This window comes from Protomyctophum bolini, assembly GCF_963924005.1.
Source record: "Protomyctophum bolini genome assembly, chromosome: 8".
In the NCBI taxonomy this organism is placed as follows: domain Eukaryota; kingdom Metazoa; phylum Chordata; class Actinopteri; order Myctophiformes; family Myctophidae; genus Protomyctophum; species Protomyctophum bolini.
The window spans coordinates 7,122,438-7,142,650 of record NC_137869.1 but is presented as its reverse complement, the minus strand read 5'-3'; the positions used below and the strand labels follow the sequence as shown (position 1 = coordinate 7,142,650).

Genomic DNA, 20,213 nt, shown 5'->3' with positions numbered 1-20,213 from the left:
ACAGTGTTGTTTATTATGATTTTTGGTATACAGGCATTTCAAGAATGTTTAACCAGTAGGTTAAACATTCCAGATTGGAAATAATAGCGGAAACATACAAACAAACAAAAAAAGAGACAAAACATAACCATCAAACAAAAAGGAAAAAACAATAAAATAATAGCTGAGCCAAATTAGTTTGCGATGGTTTTTGAAAACCTTATGCCCATACCTAACACCTTTTACATATGGAATTTGAATTCCAAGTTTGTATGCATTAGCTCATTTTAGCCACCACACAAACACAATGCGGAAAACAATGCCTTTCTGGTTATTTGTTTTTCCTAAAATGTTAGTATGTTAGCAACCCAATAACAGAATCCTTTGAAAAATCTCTGTTATCAATTATTTTGGTTTGCATATAGGCCTACGTATCTAATGCACAGCTTTTTGAAAACCTAATTAACATACCTAACACAAATTCCAAAACTTACCAAAATTCACGAGCTTACCATTTCGTCCCCAGCTATTGTTGACGTTTTCAAAAAACACAGCTGATACTAATTACAGTACTATTACGTCTGGATGGCCGAGCGGTCTAAGGCGCTGCGTTCAGGTCGCAGTCTCCCCTGGAGGCGTGGGTTCGAATCCCACTTCAGACAAGACCATTTTTGTATTGTATAATATATGACGATTTCCTTTTTTTCGTATAAGTATATATTCATTTGTACGAAATGTTCTGATGAATAGAAAATGGAGGACCCTGATGTAAACAAGTCTTAGTACTTTAGTTTACTGGTTTCTTCCTCGGAGCAGTTTTTGGACTTGTGCTTGTTTGAAGTGTACCCAACTACTACCCATTCTACATACTGTGAATAATTTTTTTTCAATCAATCAAACAAACAAACAAACAAACAAACAAACAAACAACAACATAAAGGGAAGTAAGTTACTTCTCTTTATTTTTCATAAAATAATTCAAGGAAGAGAAAATGAAGAAGAAAAAAGAAGATAACGAAAAGAGGAAAATAGAAGAAAGGAAGCGTGCTCTCTGTCCCGGGCCCCGGGGTGACTCAACCCCTCACAAGATTGCATCAGAGATTCTGAGAACTGAAGTCAGTGTGACGTGATTCACTCGAACTAATAAGATGTAGACCTACGTAGTTGCGCGCCGGTGTCGCGCAGCGAAAACGACGATCTACAAGCTCAAAACGCGTCGCAGTGCGACAGGTTGAGATCTTGTAGATCTGCTACTATTTTCGCGTGGCGTGCCGCCGTGCCTCCGTGCCAAGCAGCCAGTCATCATGATTATAAGCAAAGCGCACCCACACACACAGCCCACAACCATCACCACCAGCAAACAGGAGTGACGTGGGGCCGGGACGCCCCCGCAGAAACACCAATGGGTTCCGTCTTCTGGTCGTAGGGATCCGCTGATTGGTCTGGACTAGCCTCGGGTATCACACGTCTCCGTTAAATGACACTTTACTCTCCTATCAAGTTCATTCAACGGTAAAAACATACACATCCTGACCTGCACTCTCTCTCAGGGATCCCGGGACGGATTACACACAATACTACTATGGCTTCCTCCTCGACACATAAACAGAGCGAACAGGCCGACTTGTTCGCAGGCTTTAGTACGGCTTTCAAGTCATTTGCTACAGAGGCGATCCACGTTGGCCAAGAACCAGAGCAGTGGAAATCCATGGCTGTAGTGCCACCAATCTCCCTTTCTACCACGTTCAAACAGTTTGGACCAGGAAAACATGCTGTAAGTACCCTGATGATGGAGCCATCCTCTCAGCCTTGGGTTGTGTCAGTGGGGATGATGATGTGACATAGCCTATCGCCTTTAGTTTATCTCACACCGATAACGCACGATGAGCATGAGGACGAAAGGAAACCGGCTGGCGACTGTCAGATTTTACACCGATTTTGGTGACTAACTGAATCCTGTTACTGCGGACTTCATGCGTGTTGTTGTGATTTGGGTACATTCGCTCACGTGGACGAGGAGGATGCTGTTCAGTGAAGTAGTGAATGGATCGCATGATGGGACCATGGGAGGAAAAGTGCTGAGAGTTGTACATGTTCATTAATGATTTATGCTGAGTAACTTTTCAACATTTCAACAAGATTTTTTGATTGATTGAATACTTTATAATTGGTCAGAAATATAAATGTAAACAGCACGAGGTACAGACATTTAGGCTAAAATGACAGAAACAGGTCCATTGTGGTCCCATGATCTCCAAGTAGATCTCTACTTAAAAAAGGAAATTAAATTGTCAAGAAACATTAGAATACATGACCAATAGTTTTGCCATCTTCTCGCCTTGACAAACACGCGTGGGTTTGCCAAACAGCGACCCTCTGTCTGGAGTCACATATTTCGATAGGCCACCAATTCAGTTCTAACAGGCACGTGCCGGTGGATCCCCGGTATGTGAAGCTTGTACCCCGTTGTTAGCCTGCCCTACCGGCTATAATATAGACGGTGAGAGAGCAGTATTTCACCGTGACAGAGCAAACGAATATGAAGCATGACATTGTTTTAATCCTCTATTGGCGTCTGTGTTTGTAAACAACATATAGCAAAGATCAGCCAGAGACTTTTGACTAAGTCCCTTCCTTCCAGCATGGCCATATGGCACTGGCTCTCAAAGTGGTGTTATGTAATCATGTACTAATGCCTTCCTGTAATCAATAGGCCTACCATGTCTGTCTTTTCTTTAGGGATTTGAATACAGTCGGAGTGGAAATCCTACAAGAAATTGTCTTGAGACAGCTGTGGCAGCCCTGGATGGAGCAAAACACTGTGGGTAATGGGGTATATATAGCCCATATATACTAAGACTAGGGGACCATTAGTGAATAGGTGGTCTCACAGGAGACCATATGTTCATTGAATTAGCCTACACCATAGCATCATAGGACTGTGTGACATGGACAAAATCAAATATCACAATACTTTTGACTCAATATCAATATTGTAACTATTGGCCAGTAATGTACCACAGGAAGTAGTAGATTCAGTCTCCCAAGAAGTTGAACAATGAAAAGAATTTATGGTCATAGTGCTTGTCATAAACTGTGAATTTCCTGCAGGCCTTGCTCTTGCCTCTGGGCTGGCGGCTACAACGACCATCACTCACTTGCTAAAGTCTGGAGATGGTATTGTGTGCATGGATGACGTGTATGGAGGTAAGAAATATCCCTCTGTGGCTTAAAAATGTAGTCTATATAACAAGATAATATAACATAACATCATAATAAGAAGCAGATTCTCACCATGCTGGTGATAACAAAACCACAATCCCCATCTCTCCAATATACACTCAGATATACCTTCAAAGTATTCTTTTAAAACATTTATGGTAAGATGACATGCTGACTTGGATATCGCTTATCTCTTCAGGCACCAATCGTTACTTCCAAAAGATTGCAGCTCCACTTGGCTTGGATGTGAGTTTTGCCGATTGCACAAAACCCGAAAAGCTCAAGGCCGCTCTCAAACCCAACACTAAGGTTAGTTGAATAACGTGGGAAATTTTATTTTTTATTTTTCACACTGTTTAGGAACATAAGGTCTGTGTTCACCAACAGGATGAGCCACCAGGTACACCCCCAGTGTCTTGTTTTAAATCACTCTTTAAAACCCACTTTTATAGACTTGCCTTCACCTCCTGATTTGTTTGGTTTTAGTTTTACAACTATTTTATAGTATTTTATTGACTTGATTTACAGCGCTTTGAGTGTTTTGTCTTTGCTTCGATTAAAAATGGTCTGCAACTCTGCATTTCTATACCCCCTCTATCCAAAGCAATTTACAGCGATGTACATTACATCCATTCACATGAATCAGGGCTTCAGTGACACTTTGACACAAAGCCCTCCTGGCTTAGTGTGAAAGTGACATCCTAGTGACATCCTAGGTCCTGAGCAAGACCTAGGATCAAACCGTAAACCTTTTAGGTTCTCATTTCTATATCCTGAGTAACTGCTACACACGGTCACAAACTATTCTTGTTTTGTTCGTTTTACGGTCTGTCAAATAGCTACGAATAGCTTATAAATGAGTTATTTGCACATGAGTGACTATGTCATTTTTAATCAGCACATTTGTGGTTCTTTTGTTTTGTTTGTTAAATGCACCTTTGGCCTTTATAATACGCTCTGAATGGCCTCCCTTAGTTGGCACAATGGAGGAAACACGACTGGATTTGACTTGTTTAAACTGAACCTACTTTGGCTATAATTTGTTTCTTTGCCAGCAGGAGCCAGGTGTGCAAACCTTTGCTTTCTACTAAATATCACATGGTGTGTGTTTCCATTTTTCATAGCTGGTGTGGATTGAGACCCCCACTAATCCCACCATGAAAGTTGTTGACATCAAGACCTGTGCTGAATTGGTTCACGAATACAAGAAGGACATTGTGGTAGTAGTAGACAACACTTTCATGTCTGCATACTTCCAGGTATGTATGTGTGTGTGTGGGCGTGTGCGTGTCCGTGTGCGTGTGTGTGACGTGTGTGTCAGAGGAATGGCATGCACACATTAGTGCAGTGGTTCCCAAACTTTTTCATTTGATTTAAATTTAACCAGTAAAAACCACATTGAGACTGAAGTCTCTTTTACAAGTGTGAACTGGCCAAGACAAGAGGCAAAATAAGTGACGCAGCTCTGCCAGTAACAAAAAATACACAACAAAAAACAGGACAGACATACAATGCTCATAAATACAGTACCCACTACCGAAGAAGCTCAAAGGGAGAACAGGAACGCGACCAATAAGGACTAATAAATAAAAACGAATCAACGGAAATTGCTAGTAGACTAAAAAGCAAGCAGACATTTGCTATACGTCAAAGCAGGAGCAATGTATGTATGAATGTATTTTCATGTCAAGGACCCCCAAATTGTCACTCATTAGCATGCAGACCCCCATTTGAAGAGAGATGCCAAGGACCCCCATACGAGAAGCTATTTACGGCTCTAGCAGATTCTCAACCAGTTTAATTTCAAGGACCCCCAATTTGGCCTGAATTAGGCTACAGACCCCATTTAATGGCATTTCTATCTCTGGGACGCCCAATGTATATTGTAAAATCAAAGTTTAACTCTGGGAGTGTACAAATGTCAGTTACAGACCCATAAGGGTCCATTTGGTTCCAAACTATCATTTAGCTAGGGACCCCCTGGAACTCCCTCAGGGACCCCTGGGGTTCCCCGGACCCCACTTTGGGAACCACTGCATTCGAGGAGTGCACGCTCTCTTGACTCTGAAACACCAATATAACTGTTTACTGTGCTTAGATTCTCATTCATGTGGAAACAAGTCATTGATTAACCTCAAATACCCTCTTGTTTCTATCTTTAACTCTATAGCGCCCACTGGCTTTGGGAGCTGACATCTGCATGTATTCAGCCACCAAGTACATGAATGGTAGGTAAATAATACACATACAGACATCCTGGAACATATACTGTACCTCAGGCCTGATTTATGTGACATGTTGCAAACAGCTTAGTTTTAATAGTAATGTATTTTATCTGAAGTATGTCTCGTGGTTCTTTTTTGACCCGGCAGGTCACAGTGATGTGGTAATGGGCCTGGTTTCGGTTATACGGGAGGATCTATATGAGAGACTTAAATTTCTACAGAATGGTGAGTAACTACTAACTGGCACTGTACAAGTTCACCCACATCGTACAGTACATGTTTTAGAAATCCACACCCTTGTCAGACACTCCCTTGAACAGGATAAAAAAAACACCTCACATTTATGTGTTGCTAAGCACAGCTGTGATTAATGTCGTTTATTTCGTTGTGTATAACAATGTTGTGGCCCGGGCAAAATGGCACCTCTCATCAGTTCTGCCCCAAAACATTGTTTGGTATAATTACTCAAATGTAATTGCTGTTTACACTGTGTGTGCATAGTATGGGACTATGGGTATAGCCAGGACGTTTTCTGTCTTCGTCAGGTGTTTTGACCCGCAGAAACAATATAATGACACAAAATACAGTTACCACATTGTGTTAACTGTTAACTTAATACATTATGCCAGTTTTCAAAGGTCAACACAGCCTTTCTACAGACACAGCCTATGTTTTGAACACTACACACACACAGCAAAAGGTATCACTACCATATGGTAACGTCAGCATCAGCCAGGTTACTCCTGGGTTAAAACACCTCAGTATAATAATATATTAGTTCTTGTTACAACACATGTATACCAAAAGTGAAATCCTTACGCTTTTGTCTGACTTCAATTTGTGGTGTAGTTAAGCTGGCTTGATACTGTAGTAACTGTACTTTCTTGAAAAAAAACAACATCTAGCTTTCTTGTGATCTCGAGAACATTATCTCATGATCTCGATCACAGTGTTTTGTTTTCTTGAAATAACGACCAATAACTCAAGATCACGAGAAAGCAATTAAACAAGCAATTAAGTCTTCATCGTGAGAAAACGGAGTAAAAACATATGGCCTTTTAGGACTGCTGTGCCGTGCCGGTGGGTTAAATTCCCAGAAAGCAGTGCATCTGGCAAATGGCTGTGGACAACCTAGTAGTTTGTCAGGCCATTTGTTCAGTGGGGGAGATGGCCTAGGGGCAGACGGCCTCTTCCTCTGCATGTGTTACCCAGTGAAACTATACTTGCTGTCAGGTGAAAGGAAGCAGCTGGAAAGTCAGAAGACATATTGTTGTCTACACACCAGGCAAATGGAAGGGGGGTTACTAGTAATGACCAGGACCACAGTACAAAGGGGAACTGGCAATAACAACCTGTCTTTCTCCAAGTCCAATAAATGTCAACATCAAGAACACATGTTTCAAAGAAACAACAATAGATAACAATGTACAGCAGGTTTTGTACAACAAAAGGGGTGCTGCAGGTGCATAATCATTTGTCATTATAGGTGGGTTTCTGAAGGTACATTTAATTTATTAATTAAATTTCTTTCAAAGCAAATATTACATACTATAAATAAAATAAAATAAGAACCTCACATTGAAATAGAGTAACAATAAAGGCATCGACTGACTGCATTTCTTAGGGACAGTAGTAAGCCATTCCAGAGAGTGACCACTGCAAAAGCTCGATCACCTTTGGTTTAAACTAAAGCCTCAGGACAGTAAGAAGGCCTTTGTCTGAAGACCTAAGTAATCTCACATTGACCTCGGGCCGCAGTAGTTAGGTTAAGTAATTTGGAGCCAGCCCTCCTCCGAGACACTTCTGGGTATAGACAAAAATGGTACCATATTATGAGCATTAGTGAGGACCAATTATATGAAGATAGGTTGGAAATGAGTGAAGTTGAGCGATTCATTCATTGATATACATTTTGATTAAAACGGGATTAATCGAAAAATTACTATCTACAGAATAATGGCTATAGGGCTATAGTGGCCGTGTTTTCATTTAACATTTTTCACAGAATCAAAGGTTTTATGGTCATGATTCACCAGGATCCTGGATGGCTTGATTCTAGACGTGAAAAATGGCCGATTTTTCAGTGGAACCAGAAAACTACACCCACTGCCATGCCCTATAAAGCTATAATCAATAGTTGACGAGAAGAGAACTTGAACCATGAAAGATCTCTTGTTTGAAAAGGAACATAACCTTCTGTCACCAGATAAAATGTTCTTTTTTTAAAAACGTATTGATTGCCACATTCAAGGACGAGGCCTGCACAAAAATGATTACATAAGCATTTCTGTGCACCTGTAACATTTGATTCCACATTTCTATCAATTGTTATACCACACACATGTATTAACTTTTATAACAATATAGTTATTATTATTGTATATAAGGCTGTTTGTTGCAAGTTCCAGGTCCTCTTTGAAAGCTGTTTGGCCCGAGGCCAACCCCTGGTGTTGTGTACAACGTGGTGATGGTGTAACCATTGTGTGTTTCTCTACATGACTCAGCCCTGGGAGCGGTGCCGTCTCCGTTCGACTGCTACCTGGTCAACCGAGGACTGAAGACGCTCCACCTGAGGATGGAGCAGCACTTCAAGAACGCCATGGGCGCCGCTAAGTATCTGGAGGCGGACCCACGGGTGGACCGTGTCATCTTCCCAGGTGACTTATCTTTTGCGGCCATCATAGACTGATCTAACACACTGTTTCTCAAGCAGTGGGTTGGATTTTTATGGGTCACAAGTAATCAGCCCTTGGCTTCAAAACATAACAAAAGAATCCCCCAAAATGGGAAGAAAGTCGGGTTTAGCATGTTCCTCATGGGAAAGTGTTAAGAAGTAGTGAAATTAGCTGATCTACAAGCTCACAACATGGCGCAAAGCGGCACGTCGTGAGCTTATAGATCTGCTATTTTCATTAGTTTGAGACCCCGGGCAAACATCTAATTTCAATTTTGGAGAGCTAAATAGTTTGGGAACTGATCTAGTATACAAAGATTGTTGCTGCTGTTTGTCTTTCTAGGGCAGATTGTATGTGTTGGTTATTGTCAGTGAAAGAGATCCAAGTCATACTAGATGAGTGACATATTTAACCAAAGCAACAGAACTAGTATCCAACAATGTGGCATTTCACATCACAATGGCATGTGTCTCCAGTTAATACCATATCTTTTTAATTCTAGCCAGCAGTTATAGGACTTTCAACTTGACCGACCTGTTCTCTCTGCCCCACCACACCCACCCCGCCCTCTCTTTGTGTAGGGTTGCCTTCACACCCTCAGCATGAGCTGATGAAACGACAGTGCACAGGCTGCCCCGGGATGATCACATTTTACATCAAAGGAAAACTAGAGCACGCCACTCTCTTCCTCAACAACCTCAAGGTGAATAACACAGCGAGAGTCGTAAATCGTTCTGACGGTTGTTTAACTGAATGTTTTGGGGTTAGCCTAGAAAACCATTCCATGTCAGAAAGGTTACTGTTGTGATTCCTGGTGAGCACGACAATAGATGCGTTAGAAGTGGGCTTTAGCTGGGCCGTGACTCAGCGGTCCAGGCACCTTGGCTGGTAATCCAGTCTGGCAGTGTGCCGTGGGTTCGACTCTCGATCCCGACGGCATGTCACCTGTCAAGTGGGCTTTAGCCAGACACTGGGATATAGCTGAGCTCATCGGTACCAGCTGTAGTTTGAGCCAATCCTGGTCTAAACTCATACAGATGCCTGCCTAGTACTGATGACAGGTTTAAATTGAATGTTCAATAATGAACCTGTGTAAACGTTAGTACTGTATATGGCTTCCTACTACTTCCTGAAATGTTATTACCAGCATAATAATGGACAAAGTAAAATGAGTCAAATGAGGCCAATCAGAGGCAGGCGGGGCGTTACCATGTCTATGCTCGGAGGTAAAAATAAATCACACGTTGCTGCCAAGCCTCCCAGTCCTACCTCTGTTCTGCTCCAAAGTGTTAGCCGTGTCGGTTTGTCACCTACAGTGACACGCCCAAAATGGGGACAAAAGGGTTGAAAGTGATTAACAAACTACCTATCCATTGAGGAACATCCAGTGTTCATTTTTATTGGCGTTGTAGTACACTTTGTATTGTGATTGCTGCTATTCAAAATATAAAGTTAGGCAGTTAGTCATAAACACTTGGATGATGACATTTTTTACATCAAAGGAAGTTCTCAAGTTAACGTGAAGAAAACATTCTTCCCAATCACTCTTTCCATGATAATTCTCTCACGCAGGCACAGAACAGCGCCATCAGCTGACTATCAGCTGTAGTCTGTGCGTTGTGTTAAAGACCAACTTTAAACACGAGACCTGTCACCTCACCCAACACATCATTTTATTATATTTTTATAGCTGCTGTGAACAATGTGACAATCAACTGAAGTCAAAGTTCTTATGGTTAAAAGAACAGTCTTGTGACCAGTTGCAAGCTGGTTGGTTAGATTTTTCTTAATGGCTGGAAGAAGCTTCCAGAAATATGTAATATATAAAATGTAATAAGTAATGCAAAAGAGAGATCAACTAGGTGCTCAAGGGAGAGCGATCCGAGCACTCTAAAAATGATGGGGGAGAGGGCTCAACGTACTTTATGATAACATTCATTAACTACGCTGTTTGATCAAAGGAACTAACCTTACCCTGGGCTGTACACAACAACGTATAAATGGGATAGACTGTAGTCGTTCAGGGATGCTCCCAGGTTAAGCTGTAAGGGGTAATGCAGAAGCATGTCATAGGAAACGGGAACAAAGTGACCAGCCATCATCAAAGATGTCAAATGAATTTGCTGCAGATGTTCCAGAGGATTTGATAGTCTGGGCGTGGGTTAGCACGGTTGCACCCGGACAAAATGCCATATGTTTTTAATGCGATGACTATAAACGTCAATCTATATGCAGCAGTATTGTGCACAGTGCAGATCTTTAGTGACACTGCCTGTAGGCCAAAGGAAGTACATCCATGGATCTTTTTCACATGTTTTATACTTTTATACTACAGATCCATTTATAACCTTGACTCTGATGTCATAGACTGGACACATGCAGTCCGAGATTCACAAGGGCTTATTAGACCCCGTCTTAAGTCACTTCAGTGAAGTACATTTTACACTTTGTCTCAAAGCCTAAAATTGGTTTGAAAGTTAACGTAAAGGTCTGATGGGTCATATAATCAGAAAGTGCTGATGAAGCACGAGTATATAGGAGTCAGTGGAAGTCATTCTATTCGCCCTGTTATTTAAGTGATTTTTGGACCTACTCTGTGTGATGGATGGCTGGCTCAGCCATTCTCTTTGACTGCTGCAGGTTATAAGAGTTTGATCTTTCAAGACGAAAATGGTACTACTGCCATGTTCTACTCGAGCAGAACTGCTGTTTCAGCTAAATGTTTCAAGTTTATATATATATATATATAGTAAACGTATTTTCCGAAAGAGCTCAAGGAAGTACTAGCCGTTACTTTTCAGTAAAACGTAAAAAGTTTTGTGTTTGTAAATCATTTGATTGCGACGGGCACGTACAGGTCTAGTTTCTATAAATGCACCAAGTCTCTGTACGTACTGTAAGTCTCTGTGTAATCCACGTAACTCGAGAGCCTCACCGACTTCAAATTCGACACGTGCGTGCCACACCACTTGGCGTGGCGCCACTTGGCGTGCTATGAGCTTGTATATCTGCTATTTTTGAAAAATCGAAGAACGACTGACATCGAAACATAGCTTTTTCAGAAAACTTTAGTAAACTAGTAAAAATCCCTAGAAGTGAAAGCCCTACGCTGTAGTGTAGAGGCCCCACGGGCACATAAGTCACCGGAGACTGGGTTTTCTGTATCGTGTTTTTGGTAATATTATGTCCAAAATGTCCAAAACACTCCAATAGGGTAAGATTGGAGTCCTGTTGTATTGTAGTGTGTAAACTCATGTTCCCGTTTGCGTTTTGCTTCCAGTTGTTTGCCGTTGCGGAGAGCCTCGGTGGTTATGAAAGTTTAGCAGAACATCCGTAAGTATTTCTTCCCATTCATTGGTTCACTGACTGCTTTGTAACAGTACTTAGTGACTTTACTGAAAAGTCTGTCACATGGTCACATAATGCTATGTACATTGTTTAGGGAGCTTTAACACAGTTATTTATTGTGATTTATTTAGATAGTGTTATCCTAGTTACTTTGTAGCATTTACTTGTTTTCTTTGCACTCTATTTCCTGGACCCTGTTTGTTGACTGCTGTTTCTCTGATCTAACATAGTGGTTCTTATAGTTCTTTGGTTCTTTTTGTGGAGGTCCCCAGATGACAAATAATTTAATTAAAATGTAAGACTTAAAGAAAAGGACCATTACTGCGTCAAAAGTAATCAGCAAACTAATATAAAAACTGGCCAAACATTGGGCAGGACCACTAACGCTGTGTGAGTCACTCTGGATAAAAGAGTGTATGCCAATATTGTCATTTATTTATTTATTGGATACATTTTTGGAAAGTGATACCTATCAGTACTGTAACACCATTTTCAAGGTGTTCCAGTACTGTAGGTATCCGCTATCAGTGTTATTCTTACAATATGAAACGTGTTTGAGCATTTTGATTTAGAGCTAATGTTTTGAGCGAGATCTTTATGTTCGACAGAGACAGACGATGCTCTCTCTCTGTTGCATAACACAGCAAGCTTTAATTCAACAGAGACCAATGTAGAAAAACAAAGCAGGAAAATCAAATGGCAGCAAACACAGGTCCGCCAGATAAAGTATATTAGAATGAATAGATCTCTTACTGTAGCTGTACTGTGTCCATCTGGACAATACACAAGGAACACCACAAGGGGGCAGCAGCGCTCAAGATAACTACTTCCACTAAACTGAGACTGGATCAAGTGTTTTCAACAGCTGATCTTTATCAAGACCATTCATTCACATAATAGCCTTTAGAGACAACCTAGCTAGGTCCTATTTTCCAGGATTTCATTCTTTTTAAGACATTAAATTGGATATTTCTGGGCAAAATTAGATGTGTCACATTGATTGCTTTTTATTTGCTGTGCAACACTAATGTCTAAATGTCTCTCGTCTCTCCTAGGGCTATTATGACCCACGCATCGGTGCCAGAGAAGGAGCGGGTCGTCTTGGGGATCAGTGACACGCTGATCCGGCTGTCTGTGGGACTGGAGGATGAGGCGGACATCATAGAAGACTTAGAACAAGCTCTGACCGCTGCTGTAAGTATACTCGCACTGGCAAAAATCGACAATAGCCGATCTGCAAGCTCACAACCTGTCGCAATGCGAGGCGTTGAGGGGGGAGACAGGTAGATCAAGGTGAAAAATAAATCAAAAATAAATCAAATGGTAGAAGAGAAACATATCAAGGATAGGCAAAGACCCGTATACACATAGGAATAATAAACATATACACGTAGGGACAAAAAGGCATACCACTAGGGTTAATGTGGGTAACTGTGAGTTAAATTAACACCTGGGATTTAACTGTGTACCAGACTTAAATAAATAAATAATCTCCCAGGTGCACAGTTTAATTTTACACCCTCAGCTTTACAGCTCAAGTTGACTATGGGCTGGTTTAGTTGTATTCCAAGTGAATTTTTTGCAGCGGTGAACATGAGAGTGACCTCATTTGGCTGTGGCACACGCCTGCCTCGCCAATTATTAATCAGAGCTTAAATACAGCGATGGTCGTGACGTGTACACAGTACCTTTTTGTGTGTATACTTTACCAGTCCAAGGTCAGTTCTTATCTCAAAGCTGCATGGGGCGGGAGTCTACGGCAACCTCCCGCCCCGGTCACTTAATCTGTCAAACATTTACTTTTGTCATCAGGCCCTCTATTACAATAAATGATAAGTGATAAAAATTAGCAAACAAGTTTGAAGATTAACTCGATTATTCCCGTTTCCAGTTGAGGGCAATGTTTGTTAAGAAGCATTTCCCTGAAAGCAGACCCACTATGAGGACTAACGAGACATTTTCTTTCTTTTTGTTTTTTGCTGATGGTTTTGTTTTTGTCTGCACAGCTGCAGCACAAGGTACATCTGTCAAATCAATACAAACGGCAGACGGGTCAGGATTGGCAATTATCTCTGGGACATTTTGTGTGGAGTGAGTCTGGCCAGGAAGGGTTGCAGACAGGGATTGAGTTAGGGTTGGCTTCACGCTATGCAGTCCCAACAGGGACAGGGACTCCACCCTCTCCACCATGCCCCGGCCTTCACTCTAAACATGGCCCTTCACCCTCTCCATGCCCCGGCCTTCACTCTAAACATGGCCCTTCACCCTCTCCATGCCACTGCCTTCACTCTAAACATGGCCCTTCACCCTCTCCATGCGCTAGCTGTGTCCCAATCCATTATACATCTTAATCACTTAAAGAAGAAAGACAATCTAATTAATGGAATTCTCGGCTGCCGAATTTGTGGATTTGTTAGTCCATTTGTGATGCCAGCTGTGTCGATGCAATCGATCGATGCATAAACGTTTTGTTTAAATAAAGTAATTCACGGCGGAGGGGATTCCGGCTACGTGGCTTCTGTGTGCCGTTAGGAACAGAGGGGTTAGTAAATGCGGCGAGTCGGAATGGGGATGCGTCGGAATTGCGGGCTTCGGAATGCCGCTGTGTATGCATACATGCATAGCATGGATGCGTACTGCGTACCATAAAAGATGGCGCATGGCCAGCAACACACTGAGCCAACATTCTCCCGGCAATGTCAGGGATTCCCATATCGTTTTAGTTTCTAGTGGGTGTTCCCAATTGACTAATGTTGATCCAGCAAATAATTATCCAGCATGCATTGTTGTCATTGTATTATAACCTCGGGAAGGCACTCAGCCCTCATCATGGCAATTACATTTTCACTAGTAAGAGAATTTGAAGAATAGTGAAAATAGCCGATCTACAAGTGCAGTACTCACACAACCCATGTTTGATCTGTCGTGGAGCAGGACAAACAACTTGGTTGAGAGATCGCAGGTGTATTTATGCTGTGGTGATTGCACCGGGGATTGGCCGGGTGATAATGAAAGGCAGGTGTGAGTTTGATAAGGAGGGAGGAGTGGTTGATAAGGAGGGAGGAGTGGTTAAGATCAAGCGGAAGGAGGTCTCCTCTCCCGAAACTATGTTGTATAAATACAACTTCCCTTAAAATGTAGACATTTAGATAGTAAACAGCATGAAGCAGTCGAGTAAATGCAAAGTAATTGTGCCAAGAAGTAATTGAAGCAAATAGGATATCAGGTACGCATCAAAACCTAGCAGTGCAGTGCTCATCACCATGAGCCTTGGACAGAGCATCTGTATCAAATATGTAACGCATGTGATCTCAGTACACTAATGCATCAGACAGACATCGCCTACGGCGGGGACAGAGTTCACATCAATTTAAACAATAATCTGTCTTTCTGGAAATGTTTATTTATGATTTCGATGTTGTCTCTTTACCAGCAGAGATATTTTAGAGCAAAGCCTTATGCTTATTGCAAAAGGGAGGGGAGGGGGGGGGGATTAGTGCCGCAAATCACAGCACTTATTTGAGCCTAATTATTCCGAAAACCACAGACAATCCACTGAATGTTCAAAGTTCAGGTTTTCTTTAGGGGTGCAGATAAAATAAATTAAAAAACCTTTTAAATTTCAGCAATAGAGATTAGAGAATTGATGCATTGTACCACATACAGCTCAAAACTCATGTTGATCTGTAGTCTCTTGGCAGGTGTACAACCATTTTATAGAATCTCTTTAGACAAAAATACAAAAAAGTTGATTAATCTGGCATACAGTATGTGCTTGATTTATACTATACTATAATTTAAAAACAATTACCGGTACTCTATGGGAACAGCACCAGAAGCACCATAATGTTCCCAGATTAAAGGCCAATCAATGCTCAGTGTCAGCTTTGCACTGTACCATGTTTCATTCCAGCTTTAATTTAATCTATAGCTTGTAAATCAGTTATTTACAATGTCATTCAATCCCTGGCTCCTCTTGGCTTTGTATCCAATTGTCCTTGATCAAGACACTGAAACCCAACTGCTCCCTGGGTGCTGTTCAATAGTTGCCCATTGCTCCAGATGGGTTGAATGCAGGTGCCAAATACAGGTATTTGCAAATGTTCTTGGCCAACACCCGGGTCCCTAATAACAACTAAATGGGGCACATTTATTTATAATTATTTATGAACATTGTCACTGAATGGCGCAGATTGATCTCTATTATGCTGATTTGTATTCATCAACCATTGCTCCTCTGGCAGTGAAAGACTGACTTGGCCAGAAACCCCTGTTTTCTGGCCAGATGCAACAGTCTACGACCTGCGGCTCCTCTCCTCAGGATGCTCATAATGCTTCTGAAGCGCTTTGCTCTGGCCATCTGTGGCAAATGGAGATGAAATGGAGATAAATGCATTCGGTAATCGTCTGTGGTCCTATGGTAAAAGGCTCCTCTGATGGTTCAAGCCTTTAATTGGATCTGACGGCAGGTCAGATCAGCGGGATTCCATTAGATTTCCGGTCAGCTTTGGGGTTAGCTTGGTCTCTGAGACTCAGGATGAGGTTAATGATTCCAAATGCCCTAAAGGTTGAGCTTCTGCCTAGGGTTTTTACTGCGGAATATTCCAGAATGTTTTATTGAGCCATTTTTTCCCGCTGTGGTAGACCTCAGCTTTCGCCTTCCTTGCCAAGCTGCCTTTTTGGTCTGGAGTTGAGTCAAAAACATTTGGCATTGATCCTCCCGTGATGATGCAAGACGGTGTGCTCACGTTCCAGGAAAACGTGTGCTGTACAATAGTGATATGTGCATTTAATCTTTCAAAACATGTTCAGAGAAAAGGAGAAAGTAAAACAAATGTCAAATGTACTGTAGATAACTTATTTTTTGCAATTATAGGAAACACTGTGTGAATATTAATTTAATTAGTCTAATCTAACCCCCTTTCCTGTTGTTTCCTTCAAACAGCATCCAAAGAAGTGAAATGTCTTCAGGGCGTCTCGACATCAACTAGTGTCTTAACCGCTCCACAGCGCCATGCAAAAGGCATCAGGTATCAGAACCATGTACAGTACCAGGTGGATCGACTGTACCTCACTTCCAACGCACATAATGAAAGTATGGATCTATTCATCAGGGAACAGCCTGTTTGAAAAAAAAAAAAAAAAACTATATATAGTTATGCTTAGATTTTTACAATAGCTTCTTTTTAATACCGAATTTATCAGAGGCGACATGTTTAAGCTCTTATTTATCTTATGACTTTTATTTAGCTTTATTATAATGTTTGCATGTATTATGTTTTATTTTTATTTTTGTTGGGAGGGCATTGATGAGGCAGAGTGTCGAGCCTAATTCGTGCGCCGTCGCATGGCGATGTCGCAGACTCGCGTCATGTGACATTCTTGTGAGATCTACAAGCTCTCAATGCGTCGGTGTCGCGACGCGCTGAGAGCTTGAAGGTCGGCTGTTTTCGTGCGCCGCCGTCACGCGACGAAGTATGCGTTGGGCTTTAGAGGGTGTAATTCAATTAAAATTGACCTAAAAGGTTCTCAAACACACTTTACATAATTTGCCACACAGTGTTTGAATGTGGCTGCGTCTGGCTCTGACACGGGGCCATGGATGAGACCGGGGGTACCAAGGAACGATATATAGGAATCCATGTTATCATGGAAAATAGGAAATAAACCGGACAGCTACAATATCAATTATTAGTAATAGCTTATTAGCTTACGACAATAAATTAATGAATCAACTCAGTTGTTACTTTTTTTCAAATGGGTTCAGAGGTGTGAAACATTGGACCATGATGCGATGCATTTTAGGGAAACGGGTCATGTTTTACGCTGTTGTGATAACCCTCAGGCCTGTCAGTTTGTGTGGGATTGAATTAATTTAATTTAAGGAAGTGTTTCTTTTCATTCTAGAAATAACCAGTGTATTTGAGTTATCACTATTGTGCCTCATCAACTGTGTATGCCCAGTAAAGGGAAGAAGGTTAAACATAGGCCCTAATTCTGAGTCTGGTTTTGCCTTTTTTGGTTTCCCCCCGAAATTAATTGCATTGGGGGAAACTAATGACTGAAACTTGTGCTGGAACTGTTTGTTTGTTTGTATGTTTGTTTAGTTTCTCACTTTCCTCTCAGTGGAATGGTTGGAAAATGGAGCCATTTGTGTTCCACAACACAACCCAAAACACAGTTCATGACAGGAACCCGTAACTCTACCCCTCAAAGACAAACGGCAGTAACTGCTTCTTGCATATTTTAATGAATGTCAAAGCTCAGCTTGGCATTAGTTCTTTAATGTCAAAGGCCATAGCTGAGTGGATAGAGATGGCGACTCTGGGAATCAGAAGGTCACCTGTTTCACCCTCAGCTCACCCAGTCATGTGTTGAAGTATCCCTGAGCAAGACACTTCACAGCTCCCTCTGTGTGCTCTGAGCCACCTGAGCAGCCAGCTGCTGGGTAGAGGCATAAAACTAAGTTCCCATGGACCAGTAAATGCCATGAACATGAATAGAGCAATAAGCATTACTAGTGAGAGAGAGAATTGTCTGTCTCTGCTACACTGACCATATATACTGTGATACATGCCATATACTTGAAAATCGCAGATGCTACCGAGACAAAATTCACAAAATATCCGTGGAATCCCATGATTCAAGAGACACAATTATTTGTGTCGTGTCTGGTGTAAATGCAACCATTAGGCAGTTACTGCCGTTTGGCTTTGCTGGGCAAAAATATACATCTCAGTACAGAGCATGCATCCAGGTACTCTTGTGTTTTATTCTGTAGTGAGATGGCTCCCCGTCTGTCTGTTTAGTCACATGTCACATCACTGCTGGAGTACACGCTTTCTTGATCAATGTCATTTGTGCTAACGGCAAATCCATTAAAATCAGTTGGCAGTACAGGTCTCCATGTCTCTCACTTCCTCCGAACCGTCGCCTGTACAAACACAAGCACTATAATTGTGAGTTCAGCATCAGTGACCATGGTAAGTCAATATGCCACATGCAATTTAGTCCAGAGAGTGCTGTGCTGCGCAAAAGGGATCTTAGCTGATAGTTTAAGATTGGTCTAATGAGCCAGTCAAGAGTCCTAATGACCAAAGCGTCAATAACATTTCCATAAGGAGATTGAGAGGTTTTAGTTCTTTGTAGAAAACTAATTATCAGACCAAATATTTTGGTTCAGTATATCTTTTAATTTCCTGTCACCTTCAACCATGAAATAGATTTTACAAGATTTGTTTGCACCGCCAATCTGTTTGGAGTTTGCAAGTGTAACCTGAATGTTTATTAGGTAATTGCCTGAAATGTGCTGGTTGCTCGCAGGCACTCAAAGTAGAAAGAAAAATCGAGCTGCATTCAGTCACAGCCCATTCAAATACAGTTTGCCAGGTGCACAGCTAAAGAAGACATAACAATTTGAAAAGAATAGCCAGCACTCCAGTACCTTTTAATTAATAACATACTCAAATGCTTGTCGGTGTCAAGCCTATCTCAACGTGTATGATACACAGGCTTGATGAGTCTATGACCAAACGTCAGTGTGTGCCCGTGTTTTATTAATTAAAAAGTACAAGGACTCCAGAGTGCTGGCTATTCTTTTTATATTATTATAGCTTGTATGTACACACTGACAATAGCAGATCTACAAGCTCTTAAGGCAAGCGTGATTGGCTATTTAATTAGTATTTTTGGTATGCGAGTCGCGACACCCGCACACAACTAGTATAACTCGGGGTTCAGTGTTCTCATGGTCTGTCATATGTCAGGTCTGGCCAAGTATAAAGTGGAAAGAATAATAATTCTGGGACTGTAACAAGTAGCATGTGGTGGAAAGTAACTAAGTACATTTACTCAAGTGCTGTACTGTACTTAGTATTTAGGAGTAATTAACCCCCAAAAATACGTATTTTCTATCAATAAGGCCTCACTCACACCTTTCGATCTAGCATACAACATTGATGCATGCTAGATGTAAGCAAGATGTAAGTGTCATGGCCGCCCCAATGCATTTCCAATGGAAGTCAAATGGTTTGAAACAACATTTTGGACTACAAGCTGTTGTATGGCTTTCGGCTGTGTTTCGACTGCCCCCCTCCCCCTCATACAACACAAATGTTGTTTTCAAACCATGTGACTCCCATTGGAAATGCATTAGGGCGAGATGTATCACACACTTTGTATACAACAAGCATACATCAGTCTGTTGTAAAGGTGTGAGTGAGGCCTTATACACACCCCATGAAACTTGAGTTCATGGAGATGTTTTGTTTTTTTGTCGCATTGATGACAGAGTGGCTGGTCAGTATAGGAGACTGCTACTTCCACCACTGCAAGTAGCCAAGAAGAAGGAAGTGATTCTGTGAAAGTTCAGACTATAGCTATACTGTGATATGAGGGAAGGGTATTTGAGGTTCAGCTTGTCTCTCTGTTTCACAGACACATCAACCCCTGACATACTGTATATCCACTGATCAAAAGTAGGTTGTCACACTGACGGAGCTTGGCAGGACATTTCCTTGGAACCATCAAATGTTTAAATATGGATTCTGGCCACCTGTCAAATGCTCATTTCTGAGAAGCCTTTTGCAGCGAGTCTGGGCAGTGACTAAGGCTATCACGCTCTCCACTTTCACCTCGCCTGTGGCCGGTTACTCTCTCCCCGCTGTGTGTGTGTGTGTGTGTGTGTGTGTGTGTGTGTGTGTGTGTGTGTATGTGTGTTGTAGTGTGATGTGTGGCCGCTTTGCAGTGTTGTGTATACTCTTGA

The 20,213-nt window shown here is 41.6% G+C and overlaps 1 protein-coding gene across 1 annotated transcript; it reads left to right on the top strand.

Moving 5' to 3' along the window:
* Positions 1-1,336: 1,336 nt before the first annotated feature.
* cth (cystathionase (cystathionine gamma-lyase)) lies at positions 1,337-18,351 on the top strand. The gene is made up of 12 exons (XM_080769551.1): positions 1,337-1,753; positions 2,719-2,800; positions 3,091-3,186; positions 3,401-3,510; positions 4,326-4,460; positions 5,372-5,429; positions 5,574-5,651; positions 7,931-8,083; positions 8,683-8,804; positions 11,382-11,434; positions 12,505-12,643; positions 16,395-18,351. The coding sequence occupies exons 1-12, from the start codon at positions 1,562-1,564 to the stop codon at positions 16,407-16,409; spliced, it is 1,233 nt and encodes a 410-aa protein (XP_080625677.1). The 5' UTR covers positions 1,337-1,561; the 3' UTR covers positions 16,410-18,351.
* Positions 18,352-20,213: the final 1,862 nt, after the last annotated feature.

Excerpts from the sequence above, each read along its gene's own strand:
- cth (XM_080769551.1), top strand. The coding sequence starts at position 1,562 with ATGGCTTCCTCCTCGACACATAAACAGAGCGAACAGGCCGACTTGTTC. Across the intron at positions 1,754-2,718 it reads TTGGACCAGGAAAACATGCT|GGATTTGAATACAGTCGGAG; the intron begins GTAAGTACCCTG and ends TCTTTTCTTTAG. Across the intron at positions 8,084-8,682 it reads GGACCGTGTCATCTTCCCAG|GGTTGCCTTCACACCCTCAG; the intron begins GTGACTTATCTT and ends CTCTTTGTGTAG.